The sequence below is a fragment of the Sinohyriopsis cumingii genome, chromosome 12 (genome assembly GCF_028554795.1).
Source record: "Sinohyriopsis cumingii isolate HCF-2022 chromosome 12, ASM2855479v2, whole genome shotgun sequence".
Classification (NCBI taxonomy): Eukaryota; Metazoa; Mollusca; class Bivalvia; order Unionida; family Unionidae; genus Sinohyriopsis; species Sinohyriopsis cumingii.
Genome location: NC_142972.1, coordinates 69,592,245 through 69,619,738, shown reverse-complemented (window position 1 = coordinate 69,619,738; position 27,494 = coordinate 69,592,245). Strand labels below are relative to the sequence as shown.

General features: G+C 34.4%; 1 protein-coding gene across 3 annotated transcripts in view; it reads left to right on the top strand.

Annotated features, from left to right (window-relative positions):
* Positions 1 to 7,242: 7,242 nt before the first annotated feature.
* The window catches only part of LOC149786676 (solute carrier family 67 member A2-like), a 60,699-nt gene continuing 40,447 nt past the window's right edge, over positions 7,243 to 27,494 (top strand). For 2 of the 3 annotated variants that reach the window (XR_016425013.1, XM_089977209.1), the window contains exons 1-5: positions 8,104 to 10,263; positions 13,731 to 13,818; positions 19,178 to 19,221; positions 23,285 to 23,414; positions 25,631 to 25,840. Coding sequence is in view for 2 of the 3 variants with exons in the window: in XM_089977209.1 (XP_089833335.1) it covers positions 10,246 to 10,263; positions 13,731 to 13,818; positions 19,178 to 19,221; positions 23,285 to 23,414; positions 25,631 to 25,840 (490 nt within the window). In the remaining variant the exon portion in view is untranslated. Of the gene's footprint in view, positions 7,321 to 8,103; positions 10,264 to 13,730; positions 13,819 to 19,177; positions 19,222 to 23,284; positions 23,415 to 25,630; positions 25,841 to 27,494 lie in introns of those variants that run through there. The other variant, XM_089977210.1, reaches the window with a different exon arrangement.

Here is a 27,494-nt window from a genome sequence, read left to right as displayed (position 1 = left end):
CAGAGAGACTAAACAAGGAGAAAAGAAGAAATTAATGAACTTTTCATTAAAGTGTTGTGTTATAAATTGTGAATTGGATTGTAAAAAATGGAGAAAAGAATAAATGAATGATATAAGGTAAGTGTCTTTGAGTTGTGATTTTAAAATAAGAAGCTACACTCACGCACTCATACACAGACACGTATTAAAAGGGTAACATGGGTGAGTTTTTTTTTGAGTTATTGGCAAATTGAAATTGTATTTCTTTTCGAGAAATGTGAGTGGCCCTGAAAAGGGCCTTTTTTCTTCATGGTGTAGGGGTGAGTTTAAGCAATCAATTTTAACTGCCTTAAGCCTTTGCCACGGCCAAGGCCTACTTCTGGACTGCGTAATGTTGATGATGATGATTGGGTTGAAATCACTAAGGGTGGTACGGTAGGCTTAGTCACAGGGTTGACGTGTTTGGCTCGGGAAGGTCGTATTCTCTTCGGTCGTGATAAAGAAGTCTGATACATTTGTTTCAGACTTCTTAACTCCGCTAAAATGTCCAACAGTACCGTGACCGTTTGATTTTCACCCTCTTGTTTCTTTGCTGCTATTTCTTCTTGCTGTTGTTGCTGTTGTTTTTTTCTTACCTCTTCTTCTTGTTGCTGTTGCTGTAGGAGAAAAGTCTGTTCCGCTTCCTTTTGTCGTTGTATAAATTTCTCCAATTCTTCTTTCTGTCTCTGTCTAAAATTCTCCACTTGCGGTAATGAAGAAAGTAACGAAGGTTCCGGAACAAATTCTTGCGAGGAGAGAAAATCCACAAAATCCCAATTCACCTCTTCTGAAAGTAAGTCCGGGTTCCCTTGGGCAGTCTCCCCTGCTGGTGCACCCCACTGGATCGTTTTCTGAGTTTCCGTCATGTTGAATCACTGTCGCATAGATTGACTGCACACAAGCGCTAGCGAATCTATATTGACTACGTGACGTCACAGACTGCTCTCTTCGGATTGGATGCGGCTGGCTGAATTTTGTAACGCGTGTTCGGATTGGTAAATGAACTCAATCCGTTTCAATCCTTCCTCCGCCTATAAATAAGCGCCGTTGACTGCATTGATTCACCTGTTCTCGTCGCTTCAAGATGTGGACTACAGTTGAGTCATCCACCCTTGTGTCTTCCATGATGTTTCGGACAGACTTGCTCATGTATGTCCGATCGAAGTGGACCGTTGTCCACAGGACCAACACCAGCCTGTGGATACGTAGGATCTACGTCGAAAGACAAGGATGCCTGAAAAGAGTGCTGATGTACGGACCAACAGTGAGACGAAGCCTAAGAACAAGAAGAAGACCAATGCGGTGCCATTTATGTTAATGAATACATTAACATAAAACCCAAAGGCCCTTTTCAGGGCCAGCCATATTTCTCGAAAAGAGATAGTCTTTGAATTGCCTACCCCTTTTTTAAAAAAAATTTTTAAAAAAAATCCCATGTTAAATTCCCCTTGTCCGTAGAGTGACCCACGATTTATAGCCATGTTAAATTCCCCTTGTCCGTAGAGTGACCCACGATTTTTCTCCATGTTAATTCCCCTTGTCCGTAGAGTGACCCACGATTTTTCTCCATGTTAAATTTCCCTTGTCCGTAGAGTGACCCAGGGGTCCCTGTAATGCTAATTCCCATTGTCCGTAGGGTGACCCCTTTCACTACTGACAAATATGCCCCAGCTACCAAGTTCAGAGTATCAATTCAAAAGTGTTCTCCATTGTATAGCAGTGTTAGGGACTAGCTTCGCACTGCTAAAAGAGACCGCCATAAAGTTGAGAGGCTTTGGCTTTCCACCAGACTCACTATTCAAAAGCAAATCTATGAAGCCGCTAAGATGAATGTCACAAATATAGTCCATGAAGCGAAATCAGCCCACTATACTACTAAGATCATGGAAAGTTTCAGCTGCAAAGAGCTCTTCGAGATTACTAACAAGCTAATGTCAAGGAACAAATGTACACCACTTCCAACTACCTTCTCTCCAGTCGACCTTCCGGACATGTTTGCAAATTTCTTCCGTGACAAAGTACAAACCATTAGAGATTAGCTTGACACCACAATTTCAATTGATTCGTCGTCACCATACAGTTGGGTTACAGAATTTGAGCGGCAACCATTAGCAGCATTTGAACCTGTCTCTATGGATTTGAAGAGTGTACCAAAGTCATGTGAACTCGATCCAATTCCAACATTACTGCTACTTGAGTGCTTAGATCCAGTATTGCCTTCACTAACTGATGTTATTAATACCTCTCTCTCATCCGGGGAATTCCCATCATTTTTCAAAACTGCTATTGTAAAGCCTCTGCTGAAGAAACCAACACTAGACCAAAACGATTTGAAGAACTACCGCCCAGTTTCTAATCTCCCATTCATTTCAAAAATCTTAGAAAAGGTTGTTCTATCCCAGCTTGTATCTCATCTAAATTCAAACAGTCTTTTTAGCAATGTACAATCTGCATATCGCCCTTGCCACAGTACTGAAACTACTCTTCTGAAAGTAGTTAATGACATTCTCTCTGCGTTGGATAGTGGAAAGATTACAGTTCTCACCCTCCTTGATTTGTCTGCAGCATTTGACACAATAGACCATGATATATTACTTCACCGTCTCCAGCATGTATTTGGCATTCATTATACAGCCTTACTGTGGTTCAAGTCCTACTTGGTCAACAGGACACAAATTGTATCTGCAAATGGAATACACTCCAGCCCAGTTGATCTATGTTGTGGTGTTCCTCCACAGGGGTCTGTTCTTGGACCTGTTCTCTTCATTCTGTACACTCAGCCGCTCTCAAGTGTCATAGATCATCATCCAGTGTCTCACCAGCTGTACGCTGATGACACCCAAATATACAAATCTAGCCACCCAATTTAAGTTGATCCAACCATCCAAGGTATAGAGAGGAGCATTTCTGATGTAAAATCATGGATGACATGTAACAAGCTGCAGAGAAATGATGATAAAACTGAGGCCATTCTGATCACAACACAAAGACTTTCTCATTCAAATCCTTTACCTTTAAATTCACACAAGCAGTACGAAACCTATGTGTTAGTCATGACAGTACTCTCACGTTGCACCAACATATCATGAACATATGCAAGGCTGCATATCTTGAGCTGAGACCCATCAGCTCAATTCGCAAATATCGTTCAGTTGATGCCACTAAAACACTTGTGTGTTCATTAGTACTTTCAAGACTGGACTATTGTAACTCAATTCTGTCTAGTTCATAGCAATATCTGCTCCAGAAACTTCAAAAAGTTCAAAACACAGCTGCTCGGATCATAATTAGAGTACCACGATCAGAGCACACCTCCCCGCTGCTCTCTACCCTACACTGGCTATCCATTCGATCCAGAATCAAACACAAAATTTGTTCTCTGTGCTACGTTTCACTGTCGGACTCTAGTCCAAAATACCTATCCGACCTCACCCATGTGTACACACCAGCAAGATACTTACGCTCCTCTTCTGACAACTGTATACTCATTATTCCAAGTATGAAAACAAAGTCATATGGACAGCGTTCTTTTGCATACCAGGGCCCAGCAACGTGGAATGAATTGCCCACTCAACTTCGACACAAAGACGCAGTGATTTCATTCAAGAGGGCTCTCAAAACTCACTTATTTCGACTGCAAGAACAAACTTAAAGACTTAATAATGTTTCCTACCTTAAATATTCTCAGCATGTTTTTTTTAATGTTTTCTAATTTCATGGTGTTTGTTTTTTGTAATCATATCGTTATATGTTTTTTGTCTTATAGGTGTTGTATAATGTTGTAAAACGCTTAGAGCTTCTAAAGATTAGACGCTATACAAAGTCCTCATTACAATTTATTATTCCACATTTTCATGTTATAAGATTCGCTTTCTTTCAAACCCAGCCATTTGCGTCATGCATGCACCGTAACTGAGTTAGTCGATTATTTGTATATTCTTCTGATTAATATATACAAAACGAAGATATATTCTTTTGTTAAATCATTTTTCTTTTCTGCTGATTTGCAGGTTATTTGCTGGTTGAACATTAGCTAAATTATTACCTCTACCATGTAATCTATAAAGATTATCAGTGTGAAAATTCATATATTTGGTTACCATATTCTTTCACTTCAGAGGCATTTGTAATTGTTATATTAACTATTAAATCCCTTGGAAGAGTACATAGTAACAGGTTAAGAGAACAGATACGGTGGAATAGTACATATATACGGTGGAAGAGTACATAGATACGGTGGACTAGTACATATATATGATGGAAAAGTACATAGATACGGTGGAAGAGTACATATATACGGTGGAAGAGTACAGAGATGCGGTGGAAGAGAACATGGATACGGTGGAAGAGTACATATATACGGTATACATATATATATATATATATATATATATATATATATATATATATATATATATATATATATATAGTGGAAAAGTAGATAGATACTGTGGAAGAGTACAGATATATGGTGGAAGAGTACATGGATATGGCGGAGAATGATCGGCCAGTATCTGGAAGTCCGGTGGTATCCTACACATTCTGTCATAGACTATGAAACATCATTTGTGTGTAGCTTGTTCTCACCCAAACGTGATGGAAAACAGTTAAGTCCATAGCTGTTAACTAATATTTATAGTTTTAAATTTAGATATGTCCAGCAACCCTAACATTGATGTGTGGCTAATAGTACACCAATATGGTGGACATGCCTCTTTAGGAGTTTCAAATACATATATCGTATTCACACCTAAGTCAAGTCTTTCCTGATCACTTTAGTTGTAAAGCATTGTGCATATTAGCTTTAGTTTGACCTTCTCTTCACTATTATCTATTTCTTTTTAAAATTACTCTTTTCCAATATCCAATGCGAGACTGATTTTACCCATTTCGGTATTCTTGTTTAAATTTCATTTTATTCTTGCAATTCGTTAGAAAGTATTCCATTTTCGCAGTGGAATAAAGAATTGTAATTGTGATTCGTATGATAAATAATGTAATTAACACTTTTTTTATTTATGCATTGACTAATATTTTGAACATCCACTGTAATTGATTTCACGATACTCAATCCATTCAGTTTGGACTAGTGTCCAAAAGTTGATAATATGCAGTTTGCTTTAATGTCCATAGGAGTCAATGTTTTCAATCGATCGGGAGTTTACTTGATGGTACATATCGTGAATTTAACTGATGAATCACTTGAGCCGAATACCAGTAACGAAAGCACGATCGCGATTCCTCATTGGAGAATTTGTTAAGAGATAAATCTTGGGGTTGTGATAATTGTTACACCGTGATTTTTAGACATTTACTTAGCTACTTAAACTGAAATTGGTGGCAAATTTGTATATGTTTAGGAACTATTATTTTACGACGAGTAAATCATTTGCTGAAGTTGAAATTTTTTGGCAGGAAGATCAATTAAATATCTGTTTGCAATAAATAAGTACACATATTTAATTTTCTAATACGCGTCAGAAAGAATTTATCCGTTTTATTTGATATAACTATTTTGTCAGTTCTATCATAAGATGCCGTGTGTTCGCAACAATTCTTTTCCTTTTTTATACAAACATATTAGGTGTGAAACATTCAACAGAATAATCATGTATATAACAATATATATGGTGAATTTTTATGGAGATTATCTTAGAATATGAGGGACTCTTTTTGTATTTGTTAAATATTGGTTAAACATTGTAACTTCTAGCGGTATGAAATAGGCACAAAAAAAAAATATATATGACCTTCTGTCTGCAGAATCTATATTAAACCAAATAAAATGTCATGGGTTCTAAGCAGGGCTGTAGAGAGCAATCACAGGCCATGAGGTAAGAAACATCCGGGCCTCTCCTAGTTCTTGTTGAAACAAAATTTTATTTTATAAAATTAAAAAGTGTTGTTCGGCCTGGGCCCCATTACATATCCGGCTCCCCTCCCCCCTCCGCTTGTCGGCCCTGGTTCTAAGAATTTAAGAACTGGAAGAAATTTTTGTTTTCGGACATATACGGTTGCAAGAAGATGTAGGTAATATATATATATATATATATATATATATATATATATATATATATATATATATATATATATATATATATATAATACAAAGAATAGGTTAATGTTGTTTCTTTCAAAAAAGTTATAATAGCACTAACTAAATTGCTATCGTCATCTCATCATAGACTCCAGGTGAAATAATTCGTTTTAGCAAACAGGTGGTACGTATGAAAATATACCATTTCGTTGTGGTAATGCGATAGAGGACGAACTTTCAGTGGGTTTTAGAATGTCGGTGTTACATGGAATATAGACGCAAGTATATGCCTAAATATTACTGGAGGCATTCAAATAAAGACGAATTTATAGATCTACTTTCAAGTTCTAATCAGAAGATAAGAAATGTAAGCAATGTTTGATAGATATTTTAAACGTCACAATGAGTCATAGATGTCTCCACCATATCTTTAAATGAATTTATTAAGCATCAAACCATCCTAAATCAACAACTGTGTAAGATCATAATTGGACACTTTTACAGGTTTTTTTTTCTTTAGCTGTTTCGATTGCTAATAATGTGATCGTCTTTTAATTTTATCGTTGGCATATTTCCTTCTTTCCTTTTTCTTCTGTTGTCTTCTCCGTATTGTTTGTTTGCTTGCTGGCTGGTAGAAATTGTTAACACACATTCCAAGATTCAGATCAGATTTTCACGCTTGTATCTGAAGTTCTGATTATGATTTGTACTACTAAAATTTTCAATTTGGCCTACTCGGTGTATTTTGACGATACTGATTTATATTGTACATTGTTATGTGTCTGCCATTACTTTGCTCTGGTATTAATTAATATGATGCATCTACCACAGTGTAAATCTAGTTTTCCAGAAGAAAAATATTATTGAAAATAATAATTTGATAACTGACGCTTTGAAAACTGAAGGAAAAAAAAAATTCTCTATTTGGTATCAGCATGTTACGGCAGGTCCATTCGGAAATAATTGAGAAAAAATAGTTGACTATGTTATTGTTTTAATGTTTGTGTCATGCCCATGAAATTAGACCAACAAGTAATTCTACGTCTATTATTTTATTCTGATATATACCAGTAATTTCTGAGAAAAAGAGGCAGAGAACTACTTGTTGGTTTTGAAATTATCTATGAACTGTGTAGCAGCAGGTTTACGTTTCCCTATGTAAAGGAGGAACTTGTAAGCAAGAACAAAACAAAATGGAGATTTCCTATACAACGAAAGAGCATAAATCGAAAGTGCCTGTTGTGATTTATATTTCAGGCTTTTTGGTAATAAGAAGTCTTTAATAATAAGACTTTATCACTCACTAAAAAGATTAGATAGTAATGTTTTAGAACAAGTCACTTGGTCAAAAAATGTGGAATTGAAGGTCCAACGACTCTATCATGAAGTCACATAACAATGATATTTATACTCATCGTGGCATGCGACAGACGACCACTTCTTGGGGAAAATTTGTAATATGTCACCTGTTTTGACGCACATCAAACGACTCAACTTTCGCCTGAGACACCGTCGTACATAAGCGGCAGCATAGCAGCTTCTATAGTATATAGACGAAGCAGGCTTATAGAAACAATAACGTGAAGGAACTTAATTTAACAGATTTTCTTTAACTAAATTATATAATAATTTTGGTTTTGGGATAGAGTTTGTTGTAAAAGTTAAATAAAATTAGGAACGTTCATTGTGGTATTATGATAAAATTGTTTACTTGTAAGAAATAATATTAGATTCAGGTTATAACCTGCTTTTCAAAATTAAATGGCAATATGGATATGCATAGGACTGCTTCAGAATTTGAGAACTGTCTTGCATCCTTCGGAACTAATTTTTTTTAATTATAAAAGTACAAATAAACAGGGACAAAATAGAAAGTTACAGGACAAGGTTTTATATTTAATTTATCATGATTATCATTATCTACAGAGCAAGAAAATTAAATATGTAAAAATAAGTTAAATTTAAATTTATATCAAAATTCTCTTAAAGAATGTTAGAAACCTTACTGTTATTTTTCATCAAATAGAAAATAATAATAATAATAATAATAATGAGGACTTTGTATAGCGCCTAATCTTTAGAAGCTCTAAGCGCTTTACAACATTAGACAACACCAATAAGATAAAAATCATATAATGATATGATTACAAAAACAAACACCATGAAATTAGAAAACATTAAAAAAAACATGCTGAGAATATTTAAGGTAGGAAACATTATTAGGTCTTTCAGTTTGTTCTTGCAGTCGAAATAAGTGAGTTTTGAGAGCCCTCTTGAATGAGATCACTGCGTCTTTGTGTCTAAGTTGAGTGGGCAATTCATTCCACGTTGCTGGGCCTTGGTATGCAAAAGAACGCTGTCCATATGACTTTGTTTTCATACTTGGAATAATGAGTATACAGTTGTCAGAAGAGGAGCTTAAGTATCTTGCTGGTGTGTACACATGGGTGAGGTCGGATAGGTATTTTGGACTAGAGTCCGACAGTGAAACGTAGCACAGAGAACAAATTTTGTGTTTGATTCTGGATCGAATGGATAGCCAGTGTAGGGTAGAGAGCAGCGGGGAGGTGTGCTCTGATCGTGGTACTCTAATTATGATCCGAGCAGCTGTGTTTTGAACTTTTTGAAGTTTCTGGAGCAGATATTGCTATGAACTAGACAGAATTGAGTTACAATAGTCCAGGTCGGGGCCCCGAGTGGCCGAGTGGTCTAAAGCGCTCTTCGTTACGGATCACTGCCATCTCACCTCTGTCTGCAGCGGTTCGAGTCTAAGATTCAGCCAATGTGGGTATGTGAGAAAGCTTGCCAGTAGCTTCTCGAGGGTCGGTGGTTCTTTCCGGGGTTTTCCCTGGTTCTTCCTCCACCATTAATACTGGCCGCCATGTATAGCCTATCATGTGCTGAAAAATGGCGTTAAACCCCACAACAACAACAACAACAACAATAGTCCAGTCTTGATAGTACTAATGAACACACAAGTGTTTTAGTGGCATCAGCTGAAAGATATTTGCAAATTGAGCTGATGCATCTGAGCTCAAGATATGCAGCCTTGCATATCTTCATGTCATGCTGGTGCAGTGTGAGAGTACTGTCATGACTAACACATAGGTTTTGTACTGATTGTGTGAATTTAATGTTGGTGTTGCTGATATTTATTGTTTGAGGTAAAGGATGTGAATGAGAAAGTCTTTGTGTTGTGATCAGAATGGCCTCAGTTTTATATACTTTGAAATAAATGTTGTCTCCTAATACTTTGATAGAAATATGGAAAAAATGTACAGGATGCTGATTTAATTATGAAATATTAGTAAAATTATGTGCTTCTTGTAAAAATACGCAAATTAAAGAAACAAAGAGCCACCTCTGGAAATCGGTAATGACACCTCCATGTCAGACTTTAACACACAGTAGAATACTCTGACATAGTTATCCACTGTTAACTTTTTTTGCTATCTCATGTTCAGTAGCTGACTGACTATCAGTTATTTTATGGCAGTAACTTGATATGGACCTCCAGGGTAGTTAGTAAACTTATATGAGGCCTTACTGGTGGTAAAACAGAATTAGTATATCTTTGTTTTTATTCACAACTGATAATCACAGGATTTTCGACAAAATTTTCTGTACATATGAATCATTGTTAATTGTTGCAAGCAAATATTGTGGTTGTGACATCACTGAGAGATGCATTCTCTTGAGAACTGGGAATTTATGATGCTGTATAAAAACAGGGTTGTGTCAAAACAAGCTGAAATAAATGTTGTCTCTGAGATATATACTTATTCCGAGTATCTTCATCTTTGAACAGTAAGGCAACTATGTCTTTATGGTAGCTTGGTCTTCATTTATTCTATCAGATATAAACACACTATTTATAATGTAAGAGAAATATCCATTTACATTGTGCAGTGGAGATACAGAAATTGCCAGGAAGCGTGGAATATGTGAACTCTGTATTTGTAGAAAACAATGTTTTTAATCACCATGTGATCTTTTGTATCATTGTCAGAAATAAATAACTGTTTATGGGTGCAGATGCAGAACCAGACACAATGTGAAACTACTATTCCAGCATTGAAAAGTATGCGTTTGTCCTTGAACATCCTGTCACATGATGCACATGTTAAAATTTTCCAGTAAACAGCAAATGATTGATGATATGAGAGAAAAACTGACAAGTGGTAGCAAGTATGAAGTGCACAAATAAGGTAAATGCAACTTTAAACAGAGAACTAGACTCAGCTTTCCAGAAATTTTGGTAAATAATTCAGTTAACTGTTTAAAAGAGATGAGAAAAGTAGAAAAATGAATGTAACATTACTAGCTTCTTTAACCTATCCAGCATCAACAGCAGATTCTCTCAAGGGAAGAAATGAGGTTATTTAATGTGTGAGATTTGTACAGCTCATATCCAAGCTGGAGGAAATGGAATTGGTACAAGCTGTGGTATGGAACTTGGAAAGAGATGCAGAACCAGACTCCATTGTTGACCAACTAGACTTCAGTGTTGTTAAATGTAGATTGACTAGACTCTGAGGTTGTTAAATGTAGACAGACTAGACACCAAGGTTGTTAAATGTAATCCAATCAGACTACAAGGTGGTTAAATGTTGATCGACTAGACTCCAAGGTTGTTACATGTAGACTGACTAGATTCCAAGGATGCTATAGGAGGCTGACAAGACTACAAGATTGTTAAATGTTGATCGACTAGACTCCAAGGTTGTTATATGCAGACCGACTAGATTCCAAGGATGTTATATTTACAGTGACTAGTCTCCAAGGTTGTTTTATGTAGACCAGTTAGACTCTAAGTTTGTTATATGTAGACCAATTAAAGTAGTTTTTGTTCATAAATTTCAGAGGTTAGCTAATAAGAAAATGTTAGCAACTTAAGATGAAAGTATAATTATTAAAATTATGGTTCCAAAAGACCTTGTTCCCAATCTGTTATTTGAAAAATAACAAGATGAACCCAGGTAATGGTTATTTAGATTTAGGCTGCACCAAAAACCCATTTTGAAGTGTTATTTACATATTCTGCTACCAGTTTTTAAATGTACTTATTCAAGACAGTAATGTAAGACAATATACAGTACATTTAAGGTTATGTATTGACACATTAGACACCACATTTAAAGTGCTATTTGGACACCACAAACACTGCATTTATGGTTTGATATGGACACCAAAGACACTACATTTAAGGTTCAGTATGGAAAACACATATACACCATTTAATGTTCTGTAAGAGAAATCATGATGGGTATTACCTTAAAAGAGAAAACAGAGATGGAACTGTTAATAAAATATTTTTGTCCAAAAATGATGGTTTTGACTGACTTTCCTAAACGTCTGGTAGAATATTTCAAAAGTAGGCATTCAGCTCCATGCTTACATAGAGAATATTTGCTTGTAAAGAGTAAATGATAGATATATTTTATTGACTGGTGAAAAACTCAATATTTGTTTGAGTGGCAAAGCCATGAGTGAAAATATTTTAGTTTTTCACCCATGAGATGAAATGTTTCCATCATTCTCTTAGAGCAAGCAAATTTAGTTTTTTTACTTTTTGCTCAGATGTATTTGCTGTCAGTCTGTATAATGGAGTAAAGTGCAGATTTTTTGTCTTATCCTGTGTGATAATGTTATTTGTTTACTGGTTATGTTTCGCTCTGTTTTGTTTATATTCACATAGAACATATCAGTTGTAACATGAGTCTCTTTTCTAATTCAAGGCAGAAAACACATAACCAAAAAAACTATTGAAGAAAGAAATTGGAAGCATGTTACTGGATTTTGAACATGGTATTTTTGCATGTGAGGTGGCCACACTTAACCACTGAACTAAACAAGTAACATAATTGCAGATCATAATGTTATCGATGTCTCTTGAGTGCACTGACAACAGTTTTGTTTGTATTGCACTTTAGTGAATTATCACAATTATTTCTATTAGATAATCCACTAATTCATGGACTAGCATAAAATATAAAGTGTTTTTAGATCACTTGAAGAAGAGTGGGGAGATATTTATGAACATAAAACAATGAAAAGTGCCTTGGAAGAAAAATTGACAAGGACCTCCTGCAAAGAATGTGTGGATAAGAATACATTTGAAAGAAATTAGCTTGGCTAGCTGATTATGTCTGATTAATTAAGAGGAAAAAATGTTTTGTTTGAATTATCAGATATTTTCATCAGTTAAACTGAGATACACATGTTTTCATTTTGAGAGAAGTAAATTTCAAGGAAGCAGACTTGGAAGATGGGACTTTCATTAATCATGCTTCGTTCCATTTTTTATGGAAATATTAATAGACTCATTCTTATATCAACATGTCCTTAAACCTAAATGTTTTAGAGGAGGACAGAACTCAAGTAGTTTTGATATAGTTGAGGAGGGTATGGTGGAAAATTTGGAGTACCTATGCCTTATCTGCTCCATGCCCCACGGTCCAAGTGCATGTCTGAGTTACCACTGTAGTTGGTCTGCCATGATAAGGAATTCATGCATATGTCATTGTTTGCTTGAGTTGCATGGAGTCAAATAATAGAGCTATTGTCTGACAGTTCAAATGAGCTATTATAATTGTTATTGTCAACCTGCATAGAGCTAATTGACTGATACTTCATGTGAGCTATTATAAAACTGCTACTGTTTACCTGCATGCAATTGAATAAAATAGTCATTGTCTGATAGGTCGAGTGAACTTATATTTATAACTGTTGATAATAATTGAACCGATAATAATTGAACCACTTCAGTTTTGAATATTATACTTTCCTTCACTTCACCCTGCATACCAAATCACATAAACTGTCAATAGTGGAGGGGAAGCCAATGCCAGAGGGAACCTGTTGTATCTTGTACTGGAAAATGAGAACATTGATGTGGATGTATGGTTTACCATCCAACGCTGACAATTTAAGCAATTCAAAATGCAGAGTGTGTTTATAGGAGGCCAATAAACGTTGTTGCTCTTGGAAATTAAAGCAGTATTGTTCAGTAGTTTTTAACTTATGATAGTTATAATTTATTTTTATGATATGTCAGACTCAGAAATGGAGGTCTAAAAATAAAAATTGTAGCATAAGCAATTATATTCAGTTTCGGTTGTTACACATTATATTTAAACATGTGTGAGTGATTTTGATTTTTAACATAGCTTTAAAAAAAATCAGTCATATTGTATGATGTCTGCAGTGTGTCAGTTTATAATGATGTCTAGCACTGGGACATCATGCTGCATACATGTTGCATGATGTCCCACCCAGTCACATTATCCTGACACCAGGCTGTCCAGTCCTACCTAGGCAGCTACTAGTACTATTTTTATGTCTTTGGCATGACTTGGCTGGGGTTTGACCCTGTGACCTCCGGCATCTGAGGCAGATGCTCTAAACACTTATACCACCAGAGGGGTATATTTAGAAATATAGCATGTTCTTTTTGAGAGAAAAAATCCTTGTTAGTAGTATATTTATTGCTGTTTCATAATTAGATGATAGATTGCTTTAAATCTTTTAAAATTCTTGAATTTCACTAAAATTAAAGATTCTCTGCAGTGTTTGAATGCATTCTATTTTTTTCAGTGATTCTAAAGACATGACGTCACCATATGTATTGCATTGTTTATAACATCAATGAGGCATTTAATTTTTTTTTTTACAGGATCTTTTTGGTGTCAGCTTAGTTTTACCTCTAATCATGAGGCATGCCAAAGAGTTGGGGGCTTCATCCACTATATCAGGTGTTTTAGGTAAAGCATTTTTTTCAAGGAAATAAAACAAGTCACAGGTCTCAGTTACTGCCTAAATTCATAATTGTCACTCTGGTATCATTCTCACTATTACACCAGTCACCAACTGGACTATTCTTGTCTCTTTCTCATGCAAGTTGAAGAATTTCAACTCTGAAATAGACTCACTGGTAATTGTAATGATGGTTTCCACTTTGGTATATTTTGGACAGAAAAAATATCTTGCTATATATGCAAAGAATAAATCCAGATAATGAAAGATATGTTGAAAATAGCATTCGATGATGCGTGATCAATGAATTAAATACCTGCATTTTTTATGTTACATGTGTTCCTGTAAAACATTTGAATGAAGAAAAAAAATCAAAGAAATATTTTAGTCTCCTTAATCTCAAACTCTTTTGTTGCTGTTAGTGATGTTACACCATCAAGTCATGGTGATGTCAATAAAGTTATGATGTGACACTACCGCAGAGGTGACAGCACTTTAAAATGGCCACTATTTGCATCTTAAGTCTTTTCCTGCTTGTGGCAAACAAAGGCAGAGGATGTTCTATTTGCACCTGTCACTAGTGTACATCTTATAATATAAGCTGATTCACAGTTCTGTTATTGCCATGTCCTCACATCTCTGATATCATTGATTTATGTTTGAAAATGCGTTGCATCCCTGATTTCAATATTTTGTTATCAGCAATGCCTTGAATCCCTGCTGTCAAAATTTTATGTTATCAGCAATACCTCAGATCTATCCAGTCAATATTGTATGTTATCAGCAATCCTTTATCTCAGTGCTTTATGCTTGAAAATGTCAATTTTTAACACCAAAACAATACTAAATTTCTAGGTCCAATGATGTACATATTAATCTGTGGTCATTTAATTTCTATGAAGCTTGGTTATTAGTATAATCCAATCAATGAGATGCTTGGATGTACATATATAGCATAAGGAAGAACTCATTATACAACACTACTTTGATCGTGGCATTTTTGATAAATATGCAAGACCATTTCATTCACAAGATAATTCATTGAATATTTAAGAACATCCCAAATCTTGAAAGCAGAGAAATAATGGCATGTGTCTTTAGGAACAACAGATTATATAAGGTGTTTGACAGTACACCAGATTGTAGATTTGTGAACAGAGTGATGGTTGATGAAATGTCTTTCACCAACATTTTGTATCTTTCTTTACAAATAAGAGACACCACATGTAAATAAAATTGTTTACTGGTACTAATGTCATTTACTACTGTTGTATGTATGGTAATTCTTGCTTAGCTTGCTTCTAATCTGGCTTTCCACATATGCTCACATATATGTTTAATTCAACTGCAAACAGCACAGACCTAGATCTTCTGTCATATAATGTGCTATAAGAACTGGTTCAATTTAGTAAAACAAATAGGTGGTGCATCATGCAATAGCAGACCAGAGTCCATTTTGTTTGCAGTTGGATCCAACTTGTTTATGAATATATTAAGTATACATGTATTTTTAATTGATCTTGTCAACTTAAAATGCAAGATGATGATTAAATATTCAAGAGCAGCTTTTCAAACTGATCATGTTCATGAGGTATTTTACAGTGCTTTTCTTTTCCATATACTAATTTGAAACCCATTTACTGGTTTTTGCTCTTCTTTTTTGTATGCCTAAATATGGAGTTTCTGTGAAACTCTTGATTTGACCATTCTGGATTGTCAGTTTATGCACGTGGTTAGGTTTACAAAATAGTGTACATTATCATGTTCTGAAAATGTATAGTAATTTTTATGTCTCAAGTCTTTCAAAGAAACATGTTCACATGTGCAGTGTACTTACATCAGTTGACCTCTTAATAGTACAAATGAATCATTTAAAAATGAAAATCATCAAGTTTTTACTGCCATTTTATAAACATATGCTTTAGTAGCATTTTCCCTCCAACAGTATATGAAGAACCATCATTAGCATCGCCATAGCGTTTGTTTCGAATATGGGACCCTGCATTTTGTGAAACTCTTGTTCTGTCAGACTGTTGCTTCACATTAGGGCATGGAGTGCATTAATTTTGGATGATATTTCAGCCATTTTGATGTAAGTGTCCCCAAAAAATACACCCAGATAGAGGCAAACTGACACAATGGTTCAAATTCAAAATCCATATCTACTATCAATTTAGACAGGGCATGGGGGATATTTTTTGTTACAGTAGTTTCATTTGGCTAAGAAGGTGTCAGTTGCAAACAAGTGCTGAATTAGATTGTGTATTTTTTGTATACACCAGTAGGGCTTCTAGGTGATATTAATCTAGGTTGGGAATCTTTTTTATCTAACTTTTTCTCTATTGTTTTTAGTTCACCTAGTTATAAGGCCAAGGGAGCATATGAGATGTCAGTAAGGGAGCATATGAGATGTCAGTGCATCAATCAAGTGTTGTGTATCATGCATCAGGTAGTCATAACTGCTTGTTATCACTCTGGGATCCATATTTCTCATCTGAATTCACTTAAACTCGGAACATGGATTAATATCTTGGACAAGATAATTAATGAGTGAGATCAATACACACTAATGAGGTGATCTTACATCTGATTGGCTGAGCTTGTTACCTTGCTGAAAACCATATTTCTAATCCAGTTTTGATTAAACTTGTAATATGGGTTTACATTATCAAGATTTAGGATGGATTTGATAAGGAGCAACATCCACACATATTAACAAGATAACCTTGCATCTGACTGGGTGAGTTTTTGCTACTGAGAAGGCTGTATTTGTGATCCAGTTTTGATTAAACAGAATATGTACTTATCTCATCAATATCTTTGATGTCTTTGATGAGTTTAATAATTAGCAATAACCATGGATATTAATGAATTTATCTGTGTTTGGTTGGTTGATTTTGTTACTGCAATATGGCTACAACGTTTAAAAGAATTTCAAAACATGTATTTTTGTATGCAGTAACTGAAACATTGCCATTTAATTGAAGCAATTAAATACTCAACATTTCTTACAATTTCCAAAGCATTGACAATGTGCATGCCACACCTTGCTAAACTGCGATTGATGCATTAGCTTTACATCTTTTGCCACTTACATATGTTTTTGTTAAATATATCTAAGATATGTAAAGAATAATCATAGGATCATCATAATATTGTTTCATACTGCTAGATATATTCACATAATGAAAAAAATGATATTACAGCTGGATGTACTGCCTGGATATGCACATGGGATGTTTTTGTAGGATCTATACTGACTAAAATAAGTTGCAGTGGCTTGCAAACTTTAAACAGTGTTTCTTTTAAATAAAGTGTTACTCATCAAAGGTTCTGTTAATGAACATGTTTTTTAAAAGTAAACAATGTAATTTAAAGAAATTTAATTTCACCAAGACCAGCAATTCAGCCTTATGTTGTTTCATGTACACTGCAACCAATTCTCATTAACTTTTGCTTTTTACATACTTAAAAAACAGAAGTATGTACCATATATACTCGCTTATGCATTGAACTTCAAACTGCACAGACCTAGATCTGTTGGCGCATAATGCACTGGTAGATCTGGGTCAGTGCAGTTTTTTAGGAGTAATTAGTAGAACAAACAACATAGACCCTAATCTGCAGGCACATTATGCTACTGCATATCAGGATCTTTGTTGTTTGCAATTTGACTCGACTGGTAAATGATTATATACCATAACAGATAAATCTTAATTAGCATTTGTGGAAAATTTAATATATCATTTAATTGGAAAAATTCATGCATCACTGACTTTGTCGTGCTTGTTCATTTACATGGTTACTGGTTACTGATTACCAGTAATGAAATTGAATTTAGCTGTTTATATGTGTAACTGTTACAGCTTTATTCTGGAAGCTATATTTCTCCTCTGTTTTCGATCAGACTTGAAATATAAGCTTACATCGTCAAGTATGTGGATGCGTTTGATAAAGGACGAGTTCCATGTATAATAATGTGATAATCTTTTATCTGATTAGCTGACCTTGTTACCACTCTGGAAACCAGATTTCGGATCCCACTTTTATGAAACTTGGAGTATATACTTATATCACCAAGATTTTGAATGATGTCACTAATGAGTGAGAGCAACACATATTAATGAAGCAGTCTTACATCTGCTTAGCTGAACATAGATGTTACAATCACAGTAAATATAATTTTATAGAAGATGTTTAAATATTTAAAACTGAAACTTTTGAAGGATATTTATTTATTGATATTACATTTAGTCTATAATAAAACTTTATGGTCTTTAATGCTTTGAAACTTTTGAAGGGCTTCATATATTGAAATTAGGTTTGTAATGGTCTTTAAAACCTTGAAACCATTGAAGAATTGAACTCACATTTTTGGTATAGGTTTTTAAAACTTTGAAACTTTTAAAGGACTTCATATACTGAATCATATTTGGTATGAATCTTTAATACTTTGAAATTTTTTGAAGGATTCATCTATTGAACTCAGATTTTGTATAGGTCTTTAAAATTTTGAAACTTTTGAGGGATTTGCTTTTGTATTTGAAGTCAAATTTGGTATGGGGCATTATAAGAAGACCTAAATCAAGAGTTTGAAGTTTTCCTGCAAAGTTTTATGTAGTTAAGGCCCCTATGTGATGTTTTCCTGCAAAGTTTTATGTAGTTTAAGCCCCTATGTGATGTTTTCCTGCAAAGTTTTATGTAGTTAAGGCCCCTATGTGATGTTTTCCTGCAAAGTTTTATGTAGTTAAGGCCCCTATGTGATGTTTTCCTGCAAAGTTTTATGTAGTTAAGGCCTCTATATGATGTTTTCCTGCAAAGTTTTATGTAGTTTAAGGCCCCTATGTGATGTTTGATTGTATTATTTTGACAGTGACATCTGTGTCATAGGGACACATTTATCATGACCATTGATTTGAAAATAATGATGAAGTATAACTCACTATGACCATTAGTAATTTCCCTTGCTCTGAGCATAAATATCTTAAGAGTTCAAATTTTTTTTGCAATTTCACACTGCCTTCATTAGCAACTAATGTTGATCACATGACGAGGTACATGATACGAGGACCATTATAAGCTACATGATCAAAGTTAGTCGCTGATGAAGGCATTGTGAAATTACAAAAATTTTGAACTCTTAAAATATTTATGCTCTAAGTATGGGAAATTACTAATGATCATGAACTATCCAGAGCAAGGAAGCGGTCTATTTCAGTTGTACAGCTCACTGTGGTTGCAAGTTTTCTTGCAGCCTTAAATTTGATTGAAAACATTATCAATTTAAATTACAGTTTAGTAGAAATCATTAGTTAATTAATGCAGTAGTTGGCATGTTAAACAATTCTTTGCAACATTTTTTTTCAGGATCAACTTATGGTGCATTGCAGCTTTTTTCCAGTCCTGTAGTGGTATGTTTTAAATTTGTAACACTTGGTACCAACCAATGTACTATTGTCATTGACTCCAACCAGTTTACTATTGTCATTGGCACCAACCAGTTTACTATTGTCATTGACTCCAACCTATTTACTATTGTCATTGGCACCAACCAGTTTACTATTGTCATGTTCTGTCAGTGAATAATGTATCAGACCATTGAATTGTTTTAAACCGCAAAAGGAAATTGTCCTAAGATAAAAGGTTTTGTTACCCAAAGCATAAAATTCCCAGGTAAACAAGTGAAATTTTGCATTCATTTTTTTTATCATATTTGGATGGCTAAAATATAGATTTAAATCAGTAGACATGATACAAATGTATATTTCAAAGCCAATTTCTGAATTTAATATAAAACAGAATTTCATGCTTTCATTTTCAATTATATATTAGTATACAGTACATTGTGGTTAAGTGCATATTCTTCTTTTCAGTAAATCAGAAAAATTTGTGAAATTTGTTAAGTCTATACATAAGGTCAGATTCCCAGTCAATCTCATTTGCACAACTTTCACTTAAATGAGAACCTTGTAACAGTCATAAAGAAGTACCCTGTATACTCACAACACAGATAAATATAGAGCATGATCTGCTGTCACATACTGTACTGGCAGTTTATGATCTGTTTTTGTTTGTTTGTTTGTTTACTAAATAATAAACTGCATAGATCCAGATCTGCTTGTGCTTAATGTGATGGCAGATATAGGTCTGTGCAGTTTACAGTTGGACTTGACTTATAAGTTAGTATATACAGTTTACCATATTTGCTGTCATATCGATACTACACATTGACAAATCATTGTATGGGTAAAGTTTGTGATGTTATTGCTTATCATAAGTTCACACCAGTGATGTTAGAAATTAAGTTCCTTTCACATGTCTCTACATACTATAAAGTATACATCAATGTAGTCTTGTAGCCAGTTTTACTGATCTTATAGAAAATATTAATCATTCTGAAATTTTATACTAAAGTAGTTTAGTCAAATTCTGTTCATTGTTGATTGTTGAGTAATAGTTACCGCAAAACTGCCAGACAAAACATATTGATTGCTGTGGACTTTTACATTGTCAGATTGTACTAAATTGGCACAAGAAAAGTGGACCTTGGGGTCTAATCATTACCACTAGAGGGGATAGTTAACATTTTTTCAGTGCATAGTGCTTTCATTGTGATATCATAGCATGTCACATTTGGTATGGTTTGATAGGATCACACCTCCTGGTTGGCCTGATCTAAAATTGCCAGTGTACTTTAGCATTTATATTTGACATATGTATTTCTCAGATCATTTATATATTGATTTTCTAAGGAATATTGATTGACCATAGGAATGAAAGATATATTCTATTAGATTCTCAAAAATGACAACTATAGCTGAAATAGTCAGTATTGAATATATACCTTATAACTGATGTATAAACCAAAATAAATTAAGAAAAAGTAAAAGTCTGGAAGAAGGGAGGTCAGCATATCTGTGAGACAAATCTGAATATGAAAATTTGTAAGTTTTCTTGTTGACTACTGGTATTATATTGTTATTGTAGATTGCTGAAGATGATTTCACATGCCTAATCTGAACCTCCAGGACCGTCTGTAATGAAACCTCATTGAATATTATCATCCATCCAGATGAAGTAGCAATATCAAGATTTTCACTGCATGTGGCATGCACTTTTTAATGTATTACCTATTCATTTTTGGGGGTTGGCTTATACATGAATAGGTTTATACACAAGTTTATACAGTACATGACTGTTATGAGTTGTACTTCAGAAGGGTTGCTTGCTTCACTTTGAAAATACATTTTCCTTTGCTCTCACCCTCTTTGTCTCCTAGCATGGTTGCACTGAATTGAACACATGTAACATCTCTTGAGATTTATGCAGCTTTCATATTTATGGTGTAAGGACTCACCAGGCATGCATGTCATCAAGTTTCCCAAAAGCTATGATGTACTAAGACATGCATGTCATCAAGCTTCTCAAAAGATATGATGAACTAAGACATGCATGTCATCAAGTTTCCCGGAAGCTATGATGTACTAAGACATGCATGTCATCAAGTTTCCCAAAAGCTGTGATGTACTAAGACATGCATGTCATCAAGTTTCCCAAAAGCTGTGATGTTCTAAGACATGCATGTCATCAAATTTCCCAAAAGCTGTGATGTACTAAGACATGCATGTCATCAAGTTTCCCAAAAGCTATGATGTACTAAGACATGCATGTCATCAGTTTTCTCAAAAGCTATGATGTACTAAGACATGCATGTCATCAAGTTTCCCAAAAGCTATGATGTGCTAATGCATGCATGTTGTCAAGCTTCTCAAAAGCTATGATGTACTAAAACATGCATGTTATCAAGCTTCCCAAAAGCTATGGTGGTGCTCTACAGATTTGCATTTTGCATAGGGTTAGAATTTTAAAGAAAAAGAATTTCCCTGGCTTTCCTCACTGGTTATACTGGCTATAGAAAAAGACCTTGTCTGTCTTAGGTATAATTCAAAGAACCTTTAATTCCCTTTATTTTGGTGTATGATTGATGGGTGTATCATGAGTTATAGAGTATACAGCTTGGCCTTACTCCAGATGTGCACCTTTCAAAAAAGTGCTAGCTCCACTTGGTCATTATCACTTCATGAACTTCAGAGGTAAATTGTATAAAAAATAGCCGATAACTTTTTTTTACATTTTATATATTTGGTAATTCATTCTTTGCACTTTCAGAAGCTGGTATTGTCTAGTCTGCCAAAATTCATTTTCCCTATTTTAATAGCTGCTATGCATAGTGTACTTTAGACTAATTCAGGCTGAATTTTTAGCACAAGGGAATGGTCATTTTAGTTAGAAGTTGCTTAGATCATGCACAATTTCCAAAAGTACAATATCCAAAGAAATATCACCCACATTACATTAATGTAGCATAGAGGTATGCCAACATTCTCTCCATTGTGCATGTTTTAAATGCAAACAACTTCACTTTACGTATGTTACTCTCTCAAAAGTAGGGGGCCCCGAGTGGCCGAGTGGTCTAAAGCGCTCACCGTTCCGGATCACTGCCATCTCACCTCTGTCTGCGTATGTTCGAGTCCAAGGCTCGGCTAGCGTGGGTACGTGGGAAAGCCTGCCAGTAGCTTCTCGTGGGTCGGTGGTTCTTTCCTGGGTTTTCCAGGGTTCTTCCTCCACCAGTTATACTGGCCGCCATATATGGCCTATCTTGTGCTGAAAAATGGCGTTAAACCCTAGAACAACAACAACAACAACTCTCAAAAGTACATAAGAACTGGTGAGCGTCCCCTATGATGTGCCAAGGCATGAATGTTATCAAGCTTCTAAAAAACTACGATGTACTAAGGCATGCATGTCATCAAGCTTCAGAAAAACTATGACATACTAAGACATGCATGTTATCAAGCTTCTCAAAAACTATGATGCACCAAGACATGCATGTCATCAAGTTTCCCAAAAGCTATGATGTACTAAGACATGCATGTTATCAAGCTTCTCAAAAACTATGATGCACTAAGACATGCATGTCATCAAGTTTCCCAAATGCTATGATGTACTAAAACATGCATGTGATCAAGTTCCCAAAAGCTATGATATTCCAAGGCATGAATTATCAAGTTTCTCAAACGACATGATGTGCTATGGCATGAATGTTATCAAGGTTCCCAAAAACTATGATGTGCCAAGGCATGAATGTTATCAAGCTTCTCAAAAGCTATGATGTACTAAGGCATGCATGTTATCAAGCTTCAGAAAAACTATGATGTACTAAGACATGCTTGTTATCAAGCTTCTCAAAAGCTATGATGTACTAAGAGAGTTTAAGCAGCAATTTGACTCTTATGTGGCATACCAGTATCAAGATACATCTGCTAATGATCATGCATATTTTTATGAGAGTTTTGATGAGGCACGTTCATGTATTACATCAAATACAGTAATCATTGTACCTAAGTAGAATAATGATACATACTCCATGATCATTTCTGAGAATATATTCTAATGGAATGAAATTTATTGCAGGGAAAATGGAGTGACCGATCTGGCAGGCACTTCGTGTTGTTGGTGTGTCTCTTTCTGTCTGCATGCAGTTACTCAATGTTTTTCTTAGCCACTTCTGTGGTGCTCCTGTTTCTAGTCAGAATACCTTTAGGTGAGTAAAACTAATGTTGAATGTCTTCAGATTTGAAGTCCAGATGTATTTCTGGACAAGTAATTCATAGTTCTTGGTGCACATTTTTGCTGACAGCTATTTTTGTTATGTCAGAATAATTGCAGTTTACCATATTTGCTGGCCTACAAGTCCATGCAGAGTTTAAATCAATTTCGCTGATTTTGTAAATTTTCCTTCCTTTATCCATATATAAGTTGATATGGAGTATAGGACAAGGCCAGATCAATACCTTGGTACTGTCTTTTTCATTAGTAACTTATGGTTTCATGAACAGGGTCATCGGCAGACCTCAAAAGTCTTGAAAAACCTAAAATTTCATTTTGGACCTTAAAGACCTAAAAGAAAGGCTTTTAATAATAGAAAAAATCCCAAATAAAAACCAAAACCTAAAAATTCGAAATAATGATGAATGGCTCTATCCTGACCCCCCAAAAATGCTTTTTTTGCACGTGTTTTTTCGTTAGTCAAGAACGCATGTGAATTATGAATTATGCAGGTTAAGGACATCCGGTCATTTTATTTCATCATTCGTTTGATAGACACATATTGCCAACATTTTTAGAAAGAGCAACAGCAGCACCCTTTTTAAAGGTCTTTTTGAAAATTTTAATTGATGCACCTTGTGTGAAATTGTGTTTTGAATGAAGTGAGTCAGGCTTGACAATCAGTTACACTGCAAAAGTATGTCAACTTTTGAGCCAGAATTGGCACATCATATAACAATTTCATAACTTTTCAATTTCCAGACTGTAATTTTAATTGGTCTGATCAAGGGATACAGACTTCTGAGTTGCACCTTTGGCAATTGTTAGCTCCAACCTATAGACTTATAAACATGGAGTAATCCCTTATTATTCCTGAGGAGTGTTATTGAGTATTATCTTGACTTTTAATTTACGGCTCAGTTTTCAGGTGCAAGAACATTTGGAGTAAATCAAAACAAGATGAATTAAAATTTACAATCTTTGCCATAGTAGTGCGTTGTCTTATACTAAGGCCCCTTCTTTGCATGAGCCTAAAACACCACGATGTACTTCCACTAAAACTTTCAACTAAAACTTTCAGTTCCTAATTGAGTTGCAATTTCCTTTGCCTTGAGTCTGAGTTCAACAGAGTTCATTCCACAACATGCGGCGCATTGTGTCATGACATATTCTTCTAATTTTTCCTTATTATTATTCCATCTTGCTTTGAAGCCATGATTTGCTTTATTTGTTTTTTGCAGCGTATAATGCAACTAATGTCAGTATGGTCACAGTAGTAGGTTGTTTTATTTTTAAAAAATGCCCCAAAATTTGCAGAACTATGAAATGAGTATCTTTCCTATAATGCATACATTTATAGGATTGATCAGTTATTTCATGTTTTCACAAACTGATAAAATGTCAGACTCCTGTGATATGGTGTTTTCAGTATGTGTAAAGAATAAAATACTGCCCCTGCTGCTTTGTTTCACAGTCAAACTCTGTCAAGCACGAGTCCTGAATTATTTTAGTTTTGCTGGGTTTTATTCACTTTGTATATGGCTCATCATTCCCTGAATAGAGCAGAATTTCAGCATTTTGCCTTTAATAATCTTTAACAAAAATGGCTTAAACATTTTCATTCAAGGCAATGGTGTGTAAAACTTTATGTTCTTTAAACAGTTTACCTAACTTGAAGTGAATTGGGTTGTTCCACTTTGTCCACTTTACATAAGTGGATTAGCTTAATGGCCAAAGCATTGTTAAAAAATGACATAACACAGTATCACTTTAGGTATTGTTATCCAGTTAAGTAATATATTAAATCGTGGTTGTTTCTTTTATGACTGTTTAACCTTTTAATTGCGCTATGATAGTTAAGCTGTATAAACTGCCCCAAGATAGTTTTACATGAGCTCTAAGCAGGACTGTTTTCTGTTTTTACACACTAGACATGTATCAAGGTGGTAAAGAAGGCTGTTTCTTTAAGATGTCTTAATGTTTTTCGGCATATATCAGGGGGATTAGGGTGTAAAAAATAGTTTTTTGCATGACACATCGTGTTATGGCAGGTATGGTTTCCACATGTAAAAGTACCATTTTAGTAACTTTGTTATATCATATTTTTAAAAAATTGGATTGAAGTAAAACCTCTTTATGTTATATATATATATATATATATATATATATATATATATATATATATATATATATATATATATAATTTTTCAGGTATCATTAAACACAGTCAGACTATCAGCAAGGCCTACCTGGCAGATATCAGTAGGATCAGCGAACAGTCAGCTACATTTGGGAATTTCAATTCAGCCTCTAGCCTGGGGTTCATTGTGGGGCCTGTTGTGGGGGGACATATTGCTGAAGCTCCAGGAGGATTCTACTTGGTGGGGCTTTTATCCGGATTTATCTTTCTCGTCAACTTTGGTAAGGCTTTGGATCAAATAGTGATCTTATCCATTTCATGTTTCATAATCTAACCTGTGATATTTTTAGAGTGCTATTCATTTGGGTTCACATGTACAAAATATTAAGAAGTCATAGGCTGGGTAGAATATGCAGACAGTAACTTAAAATAATGCTTATTACATAAATTAACAGTGGCTGATTTAACCATTGTAATTCTTAAATTTATGTTTAGACTCAGATCATTTGATTGGTCAGTTTTAATTCAGACTTAAATTTCAGCCATTCAGTCACTGAAATAGAAATGTAAGTTTAAGTCCATAGTTAAGTTGTGTTCTTGGTAAATCAGAGTTAGGTTTACTAAAGCTGCAGCTTTTGAAAATCCTTGCAAAGTATTAGTCTTTTTGCTCATGGAGCTTTGCATCACAAGTCAAATATAAAATATTAAAAATTATCTTTATATAAGAATTGTATTATATATTTACTTATTCTGGACTTTTATTTCTCAGCTACTGCCTTCAGTGAGGATAGGGCTTAACTTAAATTTCTGTTTCATTGGCTATATTTGTTTGTTTTATTTTACATATTTTTGGACTCCATTGTTTCACTGCCTATTTGTCTTTTGCACATCATCATTGTTATTAGCCTGTCCCGAAGGTCAATCTGGTATTCCTTTAGTGATGAAAAACAAGAAAGAATGAAACATTGATAATGCATATTTTTGTGACAATATTCACAGATGTGTTAATTTCTAATGAACACTAGCCTGCTAAACCAGTAAATTTGTCAGAATAAGTCTTAAATACATTTCAGTAGTCATAAAATTAAATGATTGCAAACTTACTCATTTGAACCAGTAATATTTCTTGTAATTTTTCATACTTGAAATCATTAATATTTTTCAAAGTACAAAAAAATAATAGTAAATTATGCAATATACATCTCCCCTAATTTCAAAGATATATAATGTATATTCTCAATATTTATATGCATATAAATTCCTTGTTCTTTAAGTGACTATGTTGAATGCTTTGGTGTTTTCTCTGCAAGTAAAACAACATTCACATCAAAGATCACTCTTAATCAGTAGGTGATTTGTATAATTCCAGTAGTTAGGTGGCATTTGGTCTGATCTTTGCTTATGTGAAGATAGTTGTTAAATTGATTCAAGATTAAAAGCATCTGTTAGCATGTACAAAGGTGTTACTGGTTAAGAAACACACACGAGTAACACATGGCATGACCCTGTATTGTATACTTAAATAGAGATAAACACTGTCAAATGAAATGAAGACAGATTAAAAATATATACCAAGCAGTACATGTCCCAAAAACTTAATTCAGAATAAATACATTGATTAGTAAAGAGTATTAATTTCCTTAAGAGCCAGACCTAGGAATATAGATCGGATATAATGGGGGCTCTGTAGAGATTTTTGGACATTTATTTTAAGCTGGAAATTTGATACTGCAGATATGTTCAGTTGGCTTTATTTTTGCCATTTTTTGTAGAATATTCATATGTATACATTAACTCTCAAACACATTATTGCTATTTAGATTTTAGAATTCATTTGTATGAAAAATTAAAAATGTTCAGTTACAAAACAAATTTCTATGTACAAAATATATATGTCCAAAAAATTATGACTAAAATGGATCAGCTGTGTATGAA